Source organism: Sturnira hondurensis, unplaced genomic scaffold (genome assembly GCF_014824575.4).
Source record: "Sturnira hondurensis isolate 20B ecotype Veracruz unplaced genomic scaffold, ASM1482457v3 Scaffold0019216, whole genome shotgun sequence".
Taxonomy (NCBI): Eukaryota; Metazoa; Chordata; class Mammalia; order Chiroptera; family Phyllostomidae; genus Sturnira; species Sturnira hondurensis.
Window position 1 is genome coordinate 304,195 of NW_028091847.1, and position 19,980 is coordinate 324,174.

The 19,980-nt window shown below is 42.0% G+C and overlaps 1 protein-coding gene across 3 annotated transcripts in view; it reads left to right on the forward strand.

Moving 5' to 3' along the window:
- The window catches only part of DGKG (diacylglycerol kinase gamma), a 178,500-nt gene that overhangs the window by 21,861 nt on the left and 136,659 nt on the right, over positions 1-19,980 (forward strand). For all 3 annotated transcript variants that reach the window (XM_037027529.1, XM_037027530.1, XM_037027531.1), the window contains exon 2: positions 12,171-12,482. In XM_037027529.1, coding sequence (XP_036883424.1) covers positions 12,416-12,482 — 67 coding nt within the window. In that variant the 5' untranslated portion in view covers positions 12,171-12,415. The remainder of the gene's footprint in view (positions 1-12,170; positions 12,483-19,980) is intronic.

Genomic DNA, 19,980 nt, shown 5'->3' on the forward strand with positions numbered 1-19,980 from the left:
AATTTATTTTATAACTGGAAGTTTGTATCTCTTATTCCCCTTCGCCTTTTTCACCCATTCCCATCCCCTTCTCTTCAGCAATTATTAGTTTGTTCTATGTTTCTATGAGTCTTTCTGTTTTATTTTGTCTGATTGCTTGTTTGCTTTAGATTCCACTTATAAGTTAAATTATAGAATTTGCCTTTCTCTGTCTGATTGATTTCACTTAGGATAATACCCTCTAAGTTCAATCATGTTATTACGAATGGCAAGATTACATTCTTTTTTCTAGCTAAGTAATATTTTATTCTGTGTATATATATATATCATATCTTTTCTTTAAAATATTTGGGTTTAAAATTTTATTTAGTTATTTATTTTTAAAAGAGAGAAGGAGGAAGGGAGAGAGAGAGAGAGAGAATTGCTGTTCCACTTATTTATGCATTCTCTGGTTGTTTCTTGTACGTGCCCTGACCAGGGATTGAACATGCAACTTTCGTGTATGGGAATGGCACTCTAACCAACTGAGCTAGCCAGCCAGGGCTCACATTTTCTTTTCTATTCATCTGTTGATAGACACCTCATAGCTTCCATATCTTGGCTATTGCTAGTAATGCTGCAATGAATATAGGGTTGGATTTATCCTTTCAAATTAATGTTTTCATTTTCTTTAGATAAATATCCAGAAGTGATAACTGGTTTGTTGAATCACTTTTGATAATTTATTTGCCTAAAATTTTTCATTTCATCTAGACTTTCAAATGTAGTGCTGTAAACTTAAATATTTTATTCTCTCATCATTTGATAAAACCTTGCATTTATAGTTATGTCCCCCTTTTATTTCTAATGTTTGTGGTTCTCCTCCTCCTGTGCTTCTGCTCCCTCTCCTCCTCTTCTCTCCTGCCACCAGCAAAGAATTATCTGTTTTATTATTTTTTCAACAACAAGAAGAAGAGCTTTTGGTTTTATTTACTAACTGTTGAGTTGTTTTGTGTTGTGTGCTAGCTCATTATTTTCTGGCTTTGTATTTAGCACTGGCCTCCTCAACTTTATTCAGATTTATTTATTTATTTATTTTTTGCTAGCTTCTGGAGTTGGAGGCTTGGCACATTTTTTTAATCTTTCTTGTTTTCTAAGAAATTCATTTAAGGCTAAAAGTATCCTTTAGGCATTGCTATAAGCAAACTGCACATTTACTAGAATGATATGCAGTCCTTTCATCTTTCTTATTTTCTTTTTAAACAAGAAGTTACTTAAGAATATGTGGGGGGTTTTAATTTTTATATTGTTACAGATCAGATTTTCTGGGAAACAGATTTTGAGATGGAAATTGTAGTGTAGGTCTGTCATTAATTTTAAAGTGCTCTTGGGATCAGCCCTTGTGGAAGTGAAGGGACAGAATGGGGTTTGGCAAAGGAAGTTGGACTCAGATGGTCCTGCTGAGTTGTTCCCAGTTGGGGTGAGGGGACTAGACCTCCATGCCCCTCCTTTCTGTATCATTCAGCAACTGGACGTAGGTTGCCCAGGAAGGGGCCATGACCTTGGGCAAGGCAGCTCTTTGCAGCTAAGGCAACTCCTGGAAAGAGTTGACAACAGAGAGCTGTCTGCCAGCAGCACTCCCGAGGAGCTGGGGAAATAAATCATTCTTTCCAGAAGGATCTGGTTAGCACAGTTCAACTACTGCAAATACATATAGTTTAACATTTTAACTAACGTGTGGTTGTTGATGTTTAATCTGTATAAGACATTTTCCCATGGATTCAAATAATTTTTTTACTGTGTTTCATTGACTTCAGAGTATTTAATCAGATGCACATTCCAAAATGTATTTAACAATCCTGTATTGTGAGACATTTAAATTGTTTAGGCTTTTTGCTATTATACATAATGCTGTTACAAATATCCTTAGAGTTGAAATCTTGTAGAAGTAGTAATAGTAGTCACAGAGGTAGTGCTGTTTTTATTGTCCATAGTTACTTTCTCAAGATAAACTTCTAAAATTACATGGCAACGTACATTTTGAAGCTATTGATATATAGTGCTATTTTGGCTACTTTACTTCCACACCAGCAGTGTTGGAAAGTTTTTGTTTTTGTGCTTTTTAATTGATATTAGATGTGCAGTCTAATCAATAAAAGATATTACCTCTATTGTTAACAGTTTGACAGGGTGGCAATAATACCTCACCATTGTTTTTATCCAATGATGTTTGATTCAGATGAGTAGAAAAACAAATGACATTTCCCAGCCTAAAATTATGGCACCAGTTCCTATGTGGCAAGAATAAAGAGTTGAAGTCTAACAATTCTAGAAAGAAATTGTATTACTGGTAGAAGGAACTTTAAATATCACTTATCCCACATTCTGCAATTATCAAATGAGAAAGAGTGAAAGTGACTTTTTCGAAGTCACCTACCTACTAAATATTAACATTTACCAGGATTAGACCCGTGGGCTCCACTCCACACCACTCCACCTTCTCCAGTTTGTTTGGGAAATGAATGTGTCTTTCTTACTAGTTTACCAAAACCTCATCAAACTGTGGTGTCTCTGAAACAGGAAGTGATGAGCCCCTATGGAATAGTTCAGATTTTGTGCCTTATTCAAATCATATTATTTTAAAATCATGATAAATTTCTTGATTATGATAAATTTTCTTGATGACTGTCTTATTACAAGTTCTGCCATGTGATTACAGTGCCCCTTTTATCTTCGTGTCACGTGGCATTATGGCGAAGTACACCTCCAAAGGCAGATTATCTGGATTTGAATCCTGAATCCATCAGTTAGTAGTGACATAACCTATAACAAGTTACTCTGTGCCTCAGTTTACTCATCTTTAAAATGGGCATAAAATTTGTATCTACCTCATAGGGCTATTATGAGTAGTCAACCAAATAATTCACGTAAATTGTTTAGGATTACATATCATGTTGTGAAGGTTAGCTATTATTAGTGAGGTGTTTTACAAGCTGGGCCCTAGACGCCTCTGGGGCCATCCAGGGACATATTGTCTAGGGTCAGAATGAGGTGTAAGTGCCTCTGGGTGCTGTTGTCCATGGTGCTGAATTACTGCATGTTGCCCATTAGGATATTGTTGATTCTGTGGAGTTAGTGGAAGAAGAGGCACATGACTGCCCAGAGCCTTCCACAAACTAAATTCTGGACTCCTGGCGTGAGCCATAAAATGAATCCTCAGGCAGTTTACAATCCTTCCCAGGTCTGAAAATGAGCAGAGACACGAGGGAATATGGGTTTTGCACTCAGGCAGACATGGGTTTGAATGACGGCTCAGCTGTCCGCACAGGGTCTGATCCTAGGTATGTTGGCATAATAACACCCACCTTGAAAGATTATTCTAAGGATTATATTAATGAAGAACAAGGCAGCAGATTCTCAATAAACGGTGGCTATTTTTTGTGTTGTTATGGGCAGCAGCAAGTGGAGGAAAGGAAAAGAAAGGGGAACTAGAGAATGGAAGATTAGAGGATGTCAGAGAGGGAAGGGCAGGAGAATGAAGAAGAGAATGCTCATGGGCCAGCTTGTCACAAGTTCCTCCTGGCCCACAGGAACTTGCCAACCTGAATGTGGTTTCACTCACTGTTCCAAACTTGCACATTGTCTATTTGGTGTGGTTCTGTCATGGTTACTGGTAAAACACATACACACAAGAGCACATGCCACACCACTGTCACCACAATACCTGGTACATTTCCAGTGCTGTCTTTTCTAGACCTTCCTGAGCCCTGCACCATTCCTTGCAGTGTCTCTTCCTGGAAAGTTGTGTTTCAGACAGAGATGAGCTGTGGCGAGAATAGAGCTGTCATTTTTTCACTACCTCATATTTTTCTGTTTGTTTGTTTTTGTCCCTTCACTTTCTGATAAGAAACTCCTATTATCTGTTCTGTGCCCACATGAGATTATATTTGTGGCCCAAAATGTCACAGGAAGAGTGTGAAAACCTAGATTGAGATTGTAAACAAGGGAAAATTCTGCAGGGAACACGCCATAACATGAGAATTTTAGGAGCTAGGCAGGATGACAGGCAATCAGAGGCCCCAAGCTTTTCAATAATGTTTTATTGCCTTGGGAAAGTGGAAATGATTTGGGAGATCCAGAATCTGTCTTTTTTAAGGAGGAGGAATCCCTTCTGGCATTCCAAGCTTCTCTTCTTAGTCCTGTCCCTTACATCAATATAAAGCAATGCTTGCAAAACACTGGCCTGCATCAGAATCTCCACAGCTCTGTAAAAAAACAGATTGCTGGACCACCCTGAATTTCTATAGGTCTGGGATGGGTTCCAAGAATTTACTTTTGTAATAATCCCAGTGATGCCAACCCTGCTGGTGTGAGGACCACACTTTAAAAACCACTGATAAGAAATTTTACTTGCTATGACTCTCATAAACATTATACAAGTAATTCTCATAACAGCCCTGTGAACCATGTGTTACTGTTATCATTATCCCCATTTAGAGATGAAGAACAACTTGTTTTATGCCTTGTTACTGTAAGGGTAAAACCAAAGTTTGAATTCTGGTGTCTCTCATTCCAGTGCCCAACTTGTGCTTGATGCTTTGGGCAGAAGGCTTGCTCCCTGATGCTGGAGATGAGTCACTTTCCCCTGGTAGTAATTTTGTGGAGGAAATCTCCTCTCACAATCCTCTCCTGACACCAGTCCCTTAGCTGTGGAGTCCAGAATCAGATCATAGTGCTGCAATTTACAACTCCACTCCTTTAGCATCTCCACTGTAGCACCCCTAGTGACAAAGCCAAGTGAACATTCTCCCACGTTTTGAGAACAGTGAGAGGTGGCCCCAGGGCAAGAGAATTTTTTTTTAAGTCTAGGGTTCTATCTCACACTTCTTGCATATTTTACAATCTATTCCATTGTGCTTATATTTTATATACTGTATATTTTTTCCTCAAATACTATTGGCTTTCTAAGAGCATGCCATGGTTTTTCTTCTGGCCTCCAATTTACCTTCAAGTTGTAGGATGAGGCTTTCCACAGTTGTCTTATTGATGGTATCAGCACCCAGCACAGGGCCTGGCCCTTATGTACTCAATGCTTACTCATCCGGAGGTGGCATGGTGAAAGGAAAGACAGTAGGATTTGGAACTGAACAAACTTGGGTTCAAACATCAGTTCTGTCTCTTATTCATTTTATAGTTATAAAGTGGGATAAAAAATACTTTACTCACAGGTTTGGTGACTGTTGTAAGTGCAGTGTGCAAAGCACCAGATGTGCTATAATCCATAAATGGAAATTGCTGTTCTGACTTATTACAATATAATGATTCATTGCACAGGTGAATAAATAAATGAATGAATGACCCACACTCAAGCTGTGATAGCTCTGGGCTGTAGACACTCCTCAGTCTGACACTGTCTGCCTGCACCTAAGGCAGGCCCTTCAGGTAGCATATCTCAGCTCCTCCCAGGAGCCTGCATGCCTCTCCGGGGTACCACCACCCCCACTCCCATCCCTCCTTAACACACACACATGGGCAGCTCTGTTCAGCCTAATATTTTCACCACTCTCTGAGGGCAATGATTCTTATGTCCAATCTGAGATACTCGCTAATGGGATGCAAAGTCCTGAAATATAAGCTGTCTCTGAATTCCTATGGGTAGCACATAATCCCAAGACTTTTATTTTTATGTTTGTATAAGGACTGTATGCTGGTAAATGAGGTATTATGGATTACTCATATTTGCTATTCATGAACTCAAATTAGCTCATTACTAAGTGCCCTTGGGGCTCTAATTCAGTTATCTGTGAAGTCAGGCTGCCTCTAAATGCTCAGCAACTACTGCCTCCTCGTTGGGCCAGATGGTTAGAATCCCGCGACCAAGGGAAAGTCACATTGTTATCATTTCAATGTCAGACTTGTTTTGAGTTGGTTGTGGTGTTCAGATACTGCTCTTCTTGCTTTTTAATTAGAAATTATAGTTCATTTAACTCCATCATTTTCATATTAGTTTGTGGAGGGTATTTGGTTAACCCAATAGCATGAAATGATATATAATTGCATCAAAGGTATTTAGGCCTCTAATTTTCCAATTACTAGGCTTTTAACACAAGTTCAAGCATGAGTCAAGCATATTCTCTTGCTAAACAGATACATATGCAATCTGCTCTCAAAAGTGCTTATGTAGTTGCTTTGGGGATTTATGACTACATACCTAACTACCCTAAAACTTAGTGGCTCCACAATTAGTTTATTATTCTGCATGACTCTGTGCATCAGGACTCAAGTGTGGCTCAGCAGGGACAGGCTGTATCTCCTTCCTGTCATGTCTACTAAGACTGTAACATCCAAAAGATCTCCTTGTCTTCCATACCCAGCACCACAGCTGGGATGGCTTAAATGACTGAGAGCTGGCTGGAATGGCTTCACTGGGGTCTCACATCGGGGGGCTTCAGGTCTCATCATCAGCTGGGTTGTCCTGTTCTCCTCTCTGTAAAGTTAAGCCTCTCTCCATTCACGTGGTCTCTCTGTCATCTGTGCAGCAAGATGGCAGAGGCTCGGTCGGCATCACAGTTCAGTGTTCCGCTCCCAAGGACATAAACGGAGAAGCTGTCAGGCCCTCTTAAGTCTTAGGCCTGACACTGTCCCAGTGTCACTTCTACTTCATTCTGTTGGTTAAAACGAGTCACAGGCACAGTGCAGACTCAAGGGGAAGGGACTAAAAAGGGCACAACTATCAGGAGGCATGGTTTCTGGGGCACCTGTAACGCTACTACAGTAGTGACAACTCACTGATGAGGTCAAGCAACTTATGTAACTCCCAACATGTTATAAGGTTAAGCATAATAAAGTGAGTGTTATGAGCTCATAGATTATAGTTTATAGTTTATTAATATAGTTATTATCAGTAAAATGAGTGCACTGATTTATATTTTTATTACAAAATAAGTGACTCATAAATAACTATCAATAATTTTATGTCAACTTGTGTCTTTTGTTCTTCTCCAATTCTTTCCTACCACCCAGTTCTTTTTCTGCTCAGACATGCAAACAGGTGTGGCAGAATCTTCTGCCCACACAAATGGTCTCAATCCAGAATGTTCAGAACCACCTTTCTAGTGGTCAAGAAGTGAGGCTTTAGAAATATTGTAGCAGCTGGAGCTACAAAGTGGGCAGAACACTGTTTTCACCCTGAAGAAGTTCAGAGTCTCATAGGGCCATTGTGGTCAGTACCATCATGGACAAAAGCCCAAGGAGCTATTGGAGAGCAGAGAAGATGTGCTCGTATACTCTGGACAAATAAACGGAGCTTCTTAGAGTAGGTGATACTTGAACTGAACTCCAAAGGCCGCATAATAATGACAGAGCTGAAGAAGGGTCAGTGGGAGCAAAGGCCCAGAGATGCGGCAGTTACCAAGATGTGACTCCTCACAAGTCTGGCAAGAGTGGGGTTTTTTTATCTCTCTAGCTTTTAGTCATTCTTATCTTTTAAAAATATGCTCATTATGATTTTGTTATAAATCATCAGAGGCATACAAATAAACTCCCCCAATCTGATACCATATTCATGAATTAATGTTTTTATGAGAGCAAAGAGGAGATGAAGAGGTGTTTGTTCCTGCATAATTGGCTATGGCTGATTCATTCAAATGAATAGAGACCTGGGGTGCAATTCAATACCCATTGAATTTGCCGTCTTCCTCCTGACTTGAGATTTCCATGCTGACATCTGTTCAGAACAAATAGAGTTTGATCCAGTATATGAAACTGCAGAGCTAGAAAATAAGTCAGAAGCCATTATTCCCACCCCCTCATTTTATAGTCAAGGAAACTGAGGCCCGGGGAGCTGCAAGTGTTGTGGAGAGTGGAATAGCTGCCAGGACAGAAAACACTCTTCTTCCATCCAGGCCTGACAATATCTGATCTGAGTGTTATTTAGAAACCCCTATTACATTCTTTTTCTGTCAGGAAAGATGTTCGGGTGGTAATAAAATGACTGTTCTTTCTGTCAAGAGGATCTGAGACAGGAGTGATAGGGCAGGCTGCTGAAAGGGGAATGCGGGCGATGTCGGCAGGAGCAAGCCCTCTTGTGTGGTAGCTGTCATCTCTATCAAAGGCCGGAGAACCGGAGGGGGCCTTCGTGTGAGAGCCTGGTCAGCAGGTGCCATTTACAGAGCCAGGCAGCGCTGCAAGCCTTTCACCTTCCCTGGCAGAAACAAAGCCTGGTGCAGCTCCATTCACCAGGAAGCTGAACACCGAGCCACAGTGGAACGCAAGGGATGATAACGTGAACATTTGTTGAGTTACTGCAACACGTATCTTTTTATCTTGCTACCCCTCCTCAGTTCCCTCAGGAATCTTTTCCCTCTTCCCTGTGCTTGCTCCAGACACATTAGATGGCCCATGCTTCCCTGCCTGTATCTGCACCCCTACTCTTGCCGTTTGGGTGGTAATTACTGGGTTGGCCAAAAAGTCTATTTAGTTTTCTCTGTAAAATAAAAGACGCACTTTTCATTTTCACCAATAACTTTATTGATTTGGATATTTTTAGTATGTCGGCTATCTCCCACGTGGTATAATGTTTATTGTTCTCAATTAACATCTTGATTTGATTGCTATCAACTTCAACTGGTCTATTCAACTGTGGAGCATCATCCAGTGAGAAATCTCCAGCACGAAACCTCACAAACCACTTTTCACACGTTCAGTCACAGCACCTCCTCCACACACTGCATAAATCTTCTGTGTGTGTGTTTCAACCTCTCTTGAAATAATGAAATAAATATGCCACTCTGTCGCTGACAGGACCTGGAAGCAATGACCACAACTAGTGCCCACACCTTGGTTTCAAATACCATTTTCCACTCAAAGGAATCAGGGGTTGGGAAATGACTGATATTAGGACTAGGACTGAGGAAGGACAAGATAAGCCTGAAACATTTCGTAGTCCCAGAAAATAAAAATATGTTCAAAGAATGATGGAAGTATGTCCAGAGAACAAAGAACCACTTCAAATGAGCTTTCACTGACCAAATCTGGGACAACTCAAGAATCAAAACAAATAATGGTAGTAATGAACTATAACCCACTGAATAAAATAACAACCCATTAATATAAATAAATATATACTACCTAAATACAATGTAAATTTATACATATTTATAGAAATATTTGTATATTTATATATTACATTTATATTTTACATAGTTATTTACACTACATGTAGTATTTGCAATATTTTATATCAATTTAAAATATTTTTAAATTGATATAAAAAATAAAGAAGAAAAAACTCTTCCTAACAGTAGAATCCCAACTAATAAATATAGAAGGAACAATGGAATTAGGAATTTGCTATCATCATAATAATTAATCCTGGCAAGCATCATCAGTGGATGGGAAACTAGTGGATAAAAGTTTGATGAGTAATCACTAAATTATCACAACCTGGAGCAGGATAAGATCAAGTTCAGAAATCTCTGGCACAACACAGAGACTTTGTACCCCACTGCTTGTCAGCTGGTTATTTAAGTCATACTGCTGTCCTGTGTTTGCCATAGGATAACAACAATCATTATTTATTGAGTGCCCACCGTGTGATAGGCATTGTGCTAGGTGGGGTTTGGGGGCAGGATTTTTTTGCCTATATTAACTCAGTTAACTCTAACACTAACTCAGTGAAATTTGTATTAGTATTTTCATTTTTGAGATAAAGAAGCCAAGGTTTAAGAAACCAAAAAAAGGTCTAAAGTGAAATAGCTATAAGAGTCATAGCCAGGATTCCAGTCTCCTGCCTTCTGACTTTGAGTTCCATGGTGTTCCATCATGTCCTGTGTCTCTGGGCCCTCTCAGAGCTCTGAGCTTCTGAAAGTATGCAGGACGATACATGAGAGAGGCATTCTCACACAAAAGCACTGGGGGGTTCTTTCTTTCTCCTCACCATATCCACTGAACACGTTGCCTCATTTTTCTCATCTAAAAATAGGGAAGGCAGTGCTACTTTACATGGCTGTCATGAGGACCACATGAGATAACATATGTAAAGCATAAAACACAGTGTAAAATAAGTGTTCAGCGACAGTGGTAATACCAGTTGTGATGTTACGTTCCCAGGTATAATGGAACACGTTTTTAAAGGTCACTCCTCAGTTTTGGACTGAAACAACAATCAGATCATAAAAAGCTCTGTGTATCGTGAAAAGATGATCACATTTTATTGTATAGGCCATAGAAACCACTGAAGAGTTTTATTACCCAGAGAGTTATGATCTGGTTGGCAATTTAGAGCCTGCCACAGGGAGGAGAGCAAAACTCAAGGCAGGAAGACCAAGAAGAGGCTGTTGTCAGAGACTAGGAGAAAAAAGATGGGGATCTGAGTTAATGAACCTGCCAGTGTGATGGAGAGGAGGGAACACACAGTGGACAGTCGCACTCTGGGACTGGTGCCAGGGGCTTGGCAGGAAAGAAAGAGGGAGGTGCTCCGGCTGAGTACTGGCTCCTCTCAGGGCACAACCAGAATGCAGACAAGAAGCAGGCTGGGGGCCTGGGAAAGTGCCGATTTGGAGTGCTTTGGAACATAGGAGTTCCAGTGACCAGTGCAAATTCGGACCGGAGTGGGGAAAGCGTGCAGGACCCAAGCAGCATGCCAGGGAGTCATTGAATCTGTGGGGGAGGATGAAAGCTTTCAAGGAGGTGATGTAGAGGCAGAAGAAGGCTCAGGATGGTATTCTGGAAACACCTAATATTTAATGATGGAAAATAAGAGGCAGAAAGAGACTGAGGAGGAACACTCAGAAAGATCAAAGAGGCTCGCAAGGGCTGTTTTCTGCCATGACAAGGTTGGCAGAGAGAGCAAATGACGCAAGGAAGGCCTGCAAGGTGCTGATTGGATTTGACAGTTAGGGAGCTGGGGACTTTGGTAAGAGCAGGTGCCAAGAAGCAGAATCCAGATGGTCAGTGGGTTCCAGAGAGAACTGGACTTTTTAAAGGCAGAAACTAGAACTTAGGTGCTCCAGGGGATGCAGGCATCTCACTCCCTTGTCATGCATTCCCACCTACTGTTGGAGAGCTCTGATTGCTGGAAGGTCTTCTCTGCACAGCTCAAATCTCCCTCCAACATCTTCCCTCAGCTGTAATTTAGCCTTGCAGGTTCACTCCTCCAGAAAACTGTACAAATTGGTCTCCAGCCCCTCCACTGTTCCTCATATGCTCCAGGCTCCCCAGACTTGCCTTGAAGTCTGACTCTCCATAATGGGTCCTCTGTTACTGAAACTGGATTTGTTCTTCGGTAATATTAGTCTTTAATTTGTCCTCCTATTAGGTTGGTGTCTTTTCAACATTTTTAACCTCAACTCAGAATAATAAATACATTTTACATTAGGATTATTATACACATGTATATATAACTGAAAGGAGGTGGACTCTTACTTTCAACTCCATTTCATTCCATTCCATTCTTTCCTCATCTATTGCATGCTATTAAGTGCTGGCCTGGCCCATCCCATTAATCTCCCAACCCACTAAACTGCTTCAGTGACTGATGATAGGAGCCATAGAGCCAGGAGAGGCTCAGAGAAAAAGATGGTAAATGTTTGTCTGAATCCCTCCCCCTCTCCTCCCTCCGGATCTTCTGCGCTGGTGCCCACAAGCCTGCCCTCTGATTGCTTTTTGTGTGTGTGTGTGTGTAGTTCTGAGAGGAAAGAGAACTGCTTCAGTCACTAGGATATTAGCCAGCCTTGGGGGTTTTTGAATTTCCGGAGTGACTCATCAGAGGAAGTTCAGTGGTGGAATTTAGGAGTCAGTGGACGAGAGAGTGGCTCACCTTTCAAGTCACCCACGCAGGCTACTGTACTTGTACTCAACACAAGTACAGTACACAATAGCCTGAGGCATTTTCATGCCTTGAGGGTATCCTTAGTTGTCTCTACTACCACCTTCTGTGGGATACATTTAAAATTTGCCAGAGCTCAAAAGTATGGCCACCTACTTCCACAGGCCACCCATCCCCACCCCAGTGCAGCCACTCGTCTGGAGTCCTGCTGGTCTGGTCTCTGTGTCCTTTTCAGACTTCCCTGAGGAAGCATCCTTCCCTTGAGAACCATTACCTCCTAAAACCTTTCAGCCAAGGAAATTTGGAGATTTTTTTTTGAAATAAGAAAAGATGGCTTGCATGTTCAAACACTCTTACTCACCATGTCTTTCCTATTTCTTCCCAGGAAAAGCAAGGACTCCCAAATTTGCCTTGACTACAGATAGGATGTTCCCTGAGAAATAACAGAGGCCTTCACTCACCTGCTGGGAGGCGCCCACCGCTGCCGTAGACACTTGGATCCTCGACGCATCTCCCGAAGTGCTTGTCCATCACATACCTGCAATGAGCCGGGCCCTGGGCTGGGCCACAGTTTCACCCTCGTGAATAAAACTCCATCCTCGGCCTCAAGTGTTTGTATCCAGCTTCAAGATGAGTGAAGAACGCTGGGTGTCCCTCACTCCTGAAGAATTTGACCAACTCCAGAAATATTTAGAATGTGAGTAAATTAATTGACCCATCAGGGGTGGGATTTCTTCTTGGTTAAGGAGAACATTTCCGGAGAGCAGAGCAGAAGGCCACAGAGAGTCAAGTCACACCTGACAGCTTATATTTTCTTTTCTTTTAATTTTTTTATCCTCTCCTGAGGATATATTTATTGATTTTTTTAGAGAGTGGAAGGTTGGGGGAGGAAGAGAGAGAGGGAGAAAGGGAAACATTGATGTGAGAGAGAAACACCATCAATTGCCTCCCATATGCACCCCAACCAGGGGTCGAACCCACAACCTTCTGGTGTATGGGTGATGCTCCAACCAACTGAGCCACCCATCCATGGCAGCTTATATTTTCTTAAGAACACAGAATTAATGTCTTAATTAATTTTTAAAAAATGATCATAAAAAATGATCTTTAAAGTCTATAAGTGATACATTCTTAGCATAGATATTTGAAACATACAGGACAAAAATAGAGTAGGTTGAAAAAAAATCACAGCCAAACTCTGTGCACATTTTGGACACACCCCTTCTGTGCTCCTTGCTCCCCATGGCTGAGTTTCTGAATCTACCTTTTCTTGTAAGCCTGCATTTTCCACCCAACATACTATTGTAAGTATTTCCTCAGGTCATTAGAACCTCTTCAGAGCATAATTCTGAAGGACTGCAGTCTGCATGGTCACAATGTTAAGCATGTGCTCTAACATACACTCTGTTTGGACTCACCTTTTTTCTGAGTAAGATACAGAATTCTGATGCATGTCTATTTCTTGACTTTGTTCTGAAAAAGTCCGGGCTTTTTTGAGGGGGGGCTCTTGGCTTCATTCATTACACCCAGAAACAATTGCAGTGCATCAAGACACAGTGGCGGCTACACCCACATTCGCATGCTGGCACCCGGCTGTCCACCCCCATTGCCCCCCACCCCCCAGGCATCTGGTGAGGGGCAATTCCTGGTGACAGGAATTTCCCTGGGCTGTGGCAGAACGCCAGCTGACTGCTTCACTCTGCACACGCAAAGTGATCATCATGATTGTGTGTTGGCACCACATTTTTACCCTCTGTCTTCAGAGCTCTCACCTGCATTGCTGGTCCCACCACTTTGTTCTAAATCACCTCTCCCTTCATGATAATTGTGCTTTTGTAAATCACTAAATCTGTAGAATGCTGACCTGCCCTACAGAGCCTGCCTGGGTCATCTTATGAAGCCCGTTGGGCAACCTGCCCCTTCCCACAAGGCAGGCACCCCAGTCCATATCACTGGTCTGGGAGTCAGAGGATCAGGCTCAGTGTCTGCTCTGGCTCTTGCTCTTTGTGATTTGACAGTTTTTAACCACCCGGGGCCTCAGCATCCTCTTCTGCAAAATGATAGAGTTGGACTAGATGATCTCTCCCTGTGGTTCCCAGCCCATATGCTCCCCAAGGTCAATAGGAGTTCTGAAAGTTACTGGCCAGTCTCTCTCCTGGTGCCCTAGAGCCCATGGCCTCTTGTCTGACCTCAATGGATTTAGAGAAACTCCATAATATACTGACAAGGAGCAAGGTGTCGCCCTCCAGGGTAAACTCCATTTAATTCTGTCTGCTCTGAAGATCCTCAAAGTACCAGGCTCTCGGATGAAAAGGAAGCACAAAGGAAAGGCTTACCCTTTAGGAATCGGAAGCTTGTCACGGAGTCAGAAACGTGCTCCCGACACAAGCAGAGAATGGGTTTAGGGCAGTGAGCAAAGGACTCTAGCTGAGGTGGCTCAACTGAGGGCATATACAGGAGGGGATTGAAAGTCAGCAGAAATGGGTATGGGAAGGTGTATTAGTTTTCTGAGCTACTTTGACAAAGTACCCCAATCTGGGTGGCTTAGAAAAACAGGAAGTGTCTCACACTTCTGGAGGCTAGAAATCCAAAATCAAGGTGTAGGCACGATTGGTTCCTTCTGAAGGCTGTGAGGGAGGATCGACTCCAGGCCCATCTCCTTGGCTGTCTTCTCCTTTTGTCTCTTCACATGGTATTCTCCCTGTATGTGTGTCTTAGTGTTCAACACCCTGGCTGGTGTGGCTCAGTGGAATGAGCACCAGCCTGCGAACCAAGAGGTCACTGGTTCAATTTCCAATCTAGGACACTTGCCTGGGTTGCAGGCCAGGTCCCCAGTAGGGGGCACACAAGAGGCAACCACACATTGATGTTTTTCTCTCTCACTTCCTCTCTCTAAAAATAAATAGTCTTATTTTAAAAAGAAAATAAAAATCTCCCTTTTTATATGAACACAGTCATATTGGAATGGACTCACTCTACCAAAGTGTGACCTCATTTTAATGTCTACATTTGCGATGACACAACTTCCAAATAAGGTCACATTCTAAGGTACTAGGTATTAAGCCTTTGACATATAAATTGTAGTGGGGTGGATACAACTTAACCCATACCAAAGGGTTTCACTGGTTGAATTCTATGAAGGAGAGACATTTTAAATGTGACTAGTCAATGGTGGGAAGAGAGGGGGTAGAAACAATGGAGGCCAAGGTAGAGGGACACAAAGGGAGGCGCATGTGGGGATAGTAAGAACTTCTGGGCTAGATGGAGAAGGGAAGCAGGGGGTAGGGGGGAGGACATGAGAGAGATGGGGAGAGCAGGCAGCCTTGGCCCTGCATGTCAAGGCTTGGCCTGTTGACCAAGGTGGCAAAATTGAAAGCTGTGAATTTGGTGGCTGTATGCAGGGTGGCCTGGTGGAGGAAACTGACGTTCAGGGAGGTCTGGCATCAGCCTTTGGATGAAGTCTAGTCTAGCTGAGGAACAGAACTAAGATGATGAATGTGGCAATGAACAAATGCTAATTTGTGGAAAATTGCAGTGGAAGTGTCATCGAAACTTATGGAACAAAAGGAAGCCAACAATGACACCTCAAAGCCTGTGAATCTGTGGGAAATGGCAACATTAGGATGCAGGGTTGGTGAGGATGGTTTGGTAATGTTGATTTTGAGATGATGATGACAGATGTCCACTTATGCATTCATATGTATTAGGTACCAGGGAGCCAGCAATGAATGAGAAAATCCTGCTATAGAGAGCTCACAGCCCAGTGGGGAGGGACAGGCAAGACTCAAACAATGATCAGTGTGATGGGTGCTGAGGAGTGGGGAGCATGAAGGAGGAGATCTAGCCCAGCAGAGGGGGCTGCTTCCAGACTCCAGTAACACTGGTAGAAGGGAAGATGGGGAGGACGTTCCAGGCAGAAAATGTGACTTGGTAGCGAGGTGAGAAAGTCATCAAGGTAGCTTTCAGGAACTGCAAGCAGTTCCAAGGCTGGGGACCTATAGAGTCCAGGTTGATGGGTAGCATGGCGGGAGTCAGGGAAGGAAGTGGAAAAGTAAGTAGGACCCTATCCTGAGAGATGCTGCTTTCTGAGTGGGAAGTCCTGTGGGCCCCAGGAATGTAGGTGGGCATGAAGGGTTAGACTACAACCCTGACTCAGGAATCCTTGTGTGGAGACAGCAAGGAAAGAAAAAAAAGTAAGAATAAGGACACTTCAGAGAGCAAGAAAGTGAGGAAAGAACTGAGAGGATGGTGATCTGGATTTAGGATATGCCTACCACTGGGCATCAGAAAAGGGTAGAGAGTTAGTAGGAGACACAAAGAAAAAACCCAGCAAGACCACTAGGGAACAAGAGTACCGGGTTGAGGCAGGTAAGGGACCAAAGGGCCCAAAGGTGGCAAAGCTATGGAGGAGGAAGGGAGTGAAAAGAAACGGGAGTATGTGGCAGGAAATAGCTCCTCTGTGGTTTGGTCTTTGCACCACCAGCTTTGTCCTTCTTTGACCTTTCCTCATTTTGTCCGTGTCCTAGGACTAGATGAGGTGTTTTGACACCATTGTTCTAACAGTTCCTGGAAAATGATTAATCTCAGAGGAAACCCTGCAAAAGGCACTTATACCAATTTTAGACACATTCTGGTATTCAGTCAGATTGCATTGCCATAGCAACTGCTCTTCCATAACCACATGAACAGGAATAACTGAAGTGGACAGCCTGAGAATTGATAACTTTCCCCAGAGGGTTTACGAGGTAGGAGAGCCCAAGAATTTGAAAACACGTTACTCTTGGTGTGTTCTGTTTATATAGCAGAAATACTGTACTTTCTTTGGTGGTCTTTTATCGCAGGAGAAGCCATGTTGAACTGCCCTTGGAGACATATATATTTATTTTATATGTATATATACATACACACATGTATGTGTATACCTATGTATATAATTAGTGATAAGCTTAATGGGAATCAGTGGTCAAAAAAGATAATGTGATACTAAGAAAATTTTCATTATAAAATAAAAACAAGTGTAAAAACTTTGAAAAAACAAAAGATAAAACTTAAAGCTCCCTGTAATCCTATCTCCAGTGATAACCACTAATATTACGTAAAAAGTATATATTTTAGGCTATTCGTATGCTGTTTTCTTCACCCTAACAAAATGTTTCAGGTATCTATTGCTGCATCAATGCGACTTCAAAACTAAGTGGGTTAAAGCAGCCATTTTGTTTTCTCCCATGATTCTAAATGGCACAGAAGGGATGACTAGTCCCGGCTCTATAGTGTTTGCGGTTGGGGTGGGATGCCTCATGTAGTCCTGCATGGCTCTTTACTCACACCTGGTGCCTCAGTGGTCCCACAGAGGGGCTTTCCCTGCCGGGGCTTTCTCATTCCCAGGACCTCTCCGTGTTGGCCTCTCTTTCCACCAGGGTATCCTGGATTTCTTGCATGTGGCTCTGGGCTCCATGGGCATAAAAGCGGCAGGTGCCAGGCCTTTTTAACACCTTGGCTCAGAGGTTCTAAGTGGAACTCTCTCCACATTACATTGGCCAAAGCAGTGCTGGGCCTGGCCCAGATTCAATGTGGTAAAGGAAAGGACTCCACGTCTCAAGAGAATGACTCACATGGGGAGGGGGACTAATGACAGCCAGCTTCCGCGACTAGCTGACACACAACAGCCTATATCGTGGGTTCCCACACCATGCTGTACTTTTCAGAAGTACAGTTTTTCGTGTTTGCAGAGATTTCTTTTGGGTTTGTGTACATTATTTTATTTAACCAAACCACTGATTGTGATCTTAGAATGCATTAATATTTATAGACTCATTATACCTAGTGAGGTAAACTGATATCCACATTCTCTCCTGCCCTGATCAGACCTCTCTAGAGAACTGAATTCATTTCTGGGACCACAGTTTACCATGGATAAGAGCAAATTGTAACTATTGTGAGCAGTGCCACCAGAATGGTGAGGGGCCTCACAGCCTGGGATGGCTGAAAATACTATGCGTATGTGCTGGAGAAGAGCAGACCCAGGGAAAGGCGAAAGGAGGTTAATTTTATTAAAATAGCTACAGTGCTATTGTGGGGAGGAGGTGTTAAGCTAATTTTAAATTGCTTCGAGAAGCAGCCCTAGGACTAACAAGAGGAAATCATTTAAAGAAAGACTTTAGTTTAAATTAAGAAATGCACTGGTTCTTAATGGCGAAACCTTCCCAAGATGAAGCAGAATTGATTTCAAAGCAACTGAATTTTTTTCGCCTAAAACTGCGTGGGCAGTGTTGGCTGAGACACTACAGAGAAGATTAGAGCATCAGATGTCTGTTGATTAAATGACCTTCATTAGCCTTTCCAGTATTTAGTTTCCTTTTGTAATCATTTTTATTTTTTTAAGTAGCATTGAGATATAATATTATGTCAGTTTCAGGTATACACCCCAGTGATTAGACATTTTATAACTTACTAAGTGATCATCCTGATAAGTCTTATACTCATCTGACACCATACAGTTACTAGAATATTATTGACTATATTTCCTATGCTGTACTGTACATCCCTGTGACTGTTCTGTGTTTTAAGACATTGCTTTTCAACCTCAAGGGACATGAGCATGTGGGGATTCCTCCTACTGACCCAGCCCCTAACATCTTCAGAGATATAATTGTCTTGTTGTCCTTCTAATCCTGATATTTGGGTGGAGGGGATATATTCCCAGTTTTTTTTTCTCATTTATCAGAAACGAGAAGTACCAGCTTATTCAGAAAAAGAAAAATGGTAGATCATCAATTTGGATTTTTAATTCTCTAAGAAATTAAACAAAACATTTGCTGCATCTGCTGGTGGTTGCTTAATTTTGTGGATATTTTAAATCTTGGAGACATCTTAGACACTATTAAATCCAACTTCTACCCACTTTACACATGAGAACACTGAGTCCAGAAGACCTCAATGACTTGCCCAAGGTCACTCAGAATAAGAGTTAGAACCAAAGTTGTCAATTCCAGATCAGATCCAATTTGTTTTAATTTAGTTTCAACAAATTAAACAAAACAGTACCCACTGGGGCTCAATCGTCAGCCGTATATTGGTTAAATATATATATATATACACACACACATATCAATTAAATTACAATAAAGAAACATTTTAACATACATTTAAAGAGAATGAATCAGTAAATTGTGCTATTCAGAAATATATTTCATTCAAATCATATCAAGGTAAGGCAAAGTTTCTGACTTTAAAATGTACGTAATTTACAGCTCAAAACTCAGACCTGTCAATGTTAATATGGGCATCAGAGAGAATGTTTAAGACTGATTTATAAAACAATGGAAGGCTGTGAGTAAGCTTCCTTGAAAACTTGCTATTGAATTGGCCAGGACGGTACAACTTAGTCAGATGTCCATGGGGTTCTGGACCCATAAAGGGCCCTGCCCACATCTTTTTCAACACAACTGGCATTCTTTCCATTAGTGATGACTGGACCTTTGTCCACAGACTCTGTGCACAGGGAGAGACTTCTACGGAGCAATGGCTGTCAAATATGAATGTGCCCATGAATCTACCAAAGACCTTGTTAAAGTACAGTTTCTGAATCAGCAGATCTGGGGTAGTTCTGAGACTGCATCTCTAACAAGCTCTCAGGTGATGCTGATGCTGCTGGTCCAAGGACCACACTTTAAGTTGCAAGAAAGTACCAGTTGTCTGATCCGTTCTTCCACCTTCACTTGGAATATGATTCATGAGGCGAGATTATTTGGAGAGAAGTGGGAAATTTTACAAGCTAACAATACAAATTTTACTTATACAAACAAGCCATACCAGCCATTCAGATGATTTATCATAAATCAGAAAATCTTAGTATCCTAAATAGGCTTTTCTAATATTGACTAAAGTTCCCTTTGCTTCAGTGTGAAGTATTTTTCTCTTATTCTTCATACAATACTGTGGCAGAGCCAGCACTTCCACAGGTTTCCTGCCAGTTGTTAATTCAGTGAGTCTCAGTGGTCCTCAACCTTAAACAGCACATTGGAGATAGCTGGGAGGCTTTGAACACTTCTGAGGCCCCGCCTACTCTGCATACAAAGCTGCACCCTTGGACCATTTCATCATAATCTGTAGGCACCAGACTCTGACACTAGTAGTGTTCAAAGTGCCTCAGGTATTCCAACAGGCAGCCAAGGTTGACAACTGCTGGTCTACCT